This window comes from Rhinopithecus bieti, unplaced genomic scaffold, assembly GCF_001698545.2.
Source record: "Rhinopithecus bieti isolate Rb0 unplaced genomic scaffold, ASM169854v2 scaffold_15252, whole genome shotgun sequence".
In the NCBI taxonomy this organism is placed as follows: Eukaryota; Metazoa; Chordata; class Mammalia; order Primates; family Cercopithecidae; genus Rhinopithecus; species Rhinopithecus bieti.
Genome location: NW_016808399.1, coordinates 1,182,078 through 1,183,840, shown reverse-complemented (window position 1 = coordinate 1,183,840; position 1,763 = coordinate 1,182,078). Strand labels below are relative to the sequence as shown.

Sequence of the window (1,763 nt, the reverse complement as noted above, 5' to 3'; positions counted from 1 at the left end):
TCCCTCCCTCTCTCTCTCTCTCTCTCTCTTTCTTTCTTTCTTTCTTTCTTTCTTTCTTTCTTTCTTTCTTTCTGTCTTTCTGTCTTTCTGTCTTTCTGTCTTTCTGTCTTTCTCTCTTTTTTTTTTAGATGGAGTATCGCTCTGTCATCAGGCTGGAGTGCAGTGGTGTGATCTCGGCTCACTGTACCTTCCGCCTCCTGGGTTCAAGTAATTCTCCTGCCTCAGCCTCCTGAGTAGCTGGGACTACAGGCTGGCACCACCACTCCCAGCTAATTTTTGTATTTTTAGTAGAGACAGGTTTTCACCATGTTGGCCAGGAGGTCTTGGTCTCTTGACCTCGTGATCTGCCTGCCTCGGCCTCCCAAAGTTCTGGGATTACAGGCGTGCGCCACTGCTCCCAGCCTGATTTATATTCTTAACCTTCAGTTGATGTGTACTTAATGAATTAACCTTATGTTCAACCTTCTGGTAACTGCTGCTACAAATATAAAACATAAGCTCTCTGGGCCTGTTCTCAAGGAAGTTACATCCTCAACTTGGAAATGAAGTTTATGAGATAGTAGGCAGAGGATTTGAAATAGCATGCAATTTGCTGACAGATTCGATGTTGAAGATAATGGATTTTGTAGGACTTATGGCAAGAGGACGGCCATTGACTGTTGAAGTAATCAGAGGGGACTCAAGTCAGAGTTGGGAACAGAGCTAATTATTTTGGCAAAGACACAGTAGAAAGTGTCTCGGAGGGCAGGGAGAAGCACAGTGTGATCTGAAAATATGTGGTGGAATCAGAAAAGCTCACGTATTTTCTTTGTCGATATTTCAGAACCTCGTGTAGTGAGGGTTCAGGAAGGTGAGACTGCCAACTTTACAGTTCTCAGAAATGGATCTGTTGATGTGACTTGCACGGTCCAGTACGCTACCATGGATGGGAAGGCCACTGCACGAGAGAGAGATTTCATTCCTGTTGAAAAAGGAGAAACGCTCATTTTTGAGGTTGGAAGTAGAGAGCAGAGCATATCTATATTTGTTAATGAAGATGGTATCCCAGAAATGGATGAGTCCTTTTATATAATCCTCTTTAATTCAACGGGTAAGTAAATTATACTTTTTTTTGTGGCATATTTGCTTCGGTGCTTTAGTAAGATGAAATTAAGCACTATAGTCCAATAATGAGGACAAGTAGGGCCTAACTGTATTTGTACTGTTCAAGAGCAAAATTATTTCATTGCTTTCTTGAGAAATGGGGTGAAGAATATATGTGTTGAACCTTTATGTATTTTGTATACTTTATGACATCCTTTTTAACGTGTTCTTTACAATATGGCACGAATAGAAAATTCTGATATATAAGTAAGTGAATTCTTACAGCTAAAAGTAACAGGCCTTGGGAATATGGCTTCCCTAGGTATTGCCTGGTCACCCAGTGACTTAAGGGATAGGTATCCTGTAGCATTTTCTTTGGAGCAGGGTGCTGGCACACTTGGTTGGGAAGCTTAATTCTGTAGGCAGCTAACCTCAACTGTTTGATAATTCTCTGGAGCCATGGCCAAAATGAATGACAATCTGCAAGGGAAAAAGATGTGTTCGTCCTTCTTCTCCATACTATAAATGAAACAGGATGTTTTCACCCTATTCTTTGGGATTTGAGAATGTTTTGGCTCTACTTTCTGTAGATTGGAAAGGCCTATGGCTTCTCTTGATACTTATTTTATTCTTTTTTTTTTTTTTTTTTTTTTTTTTTTTTTTTTTTTTTTTTTTTTTTT

At 39.9% G+C, this 1,763-nt stretch overlaps 1 protein-coding gene across 1 annotated transcript in view; it reads left to right on the top strand.

Moving 5' to 3' along the window:
- The window catches only part of ADGRV1 (adhesion G protein-coupled receptor V1), a 566,041-nt gene that overhangs the window by 32,167 nt on the left and 532,111 nt on the right, over window positions 1–1,763 (top strand). Inside the window, 1 exon segment of the mRNA XM_017886717.1 lies at window positions 824–1,090. Coding sequence (XP_017742206.1) covers window positions 824–1,090 — 267 coding nt within the window.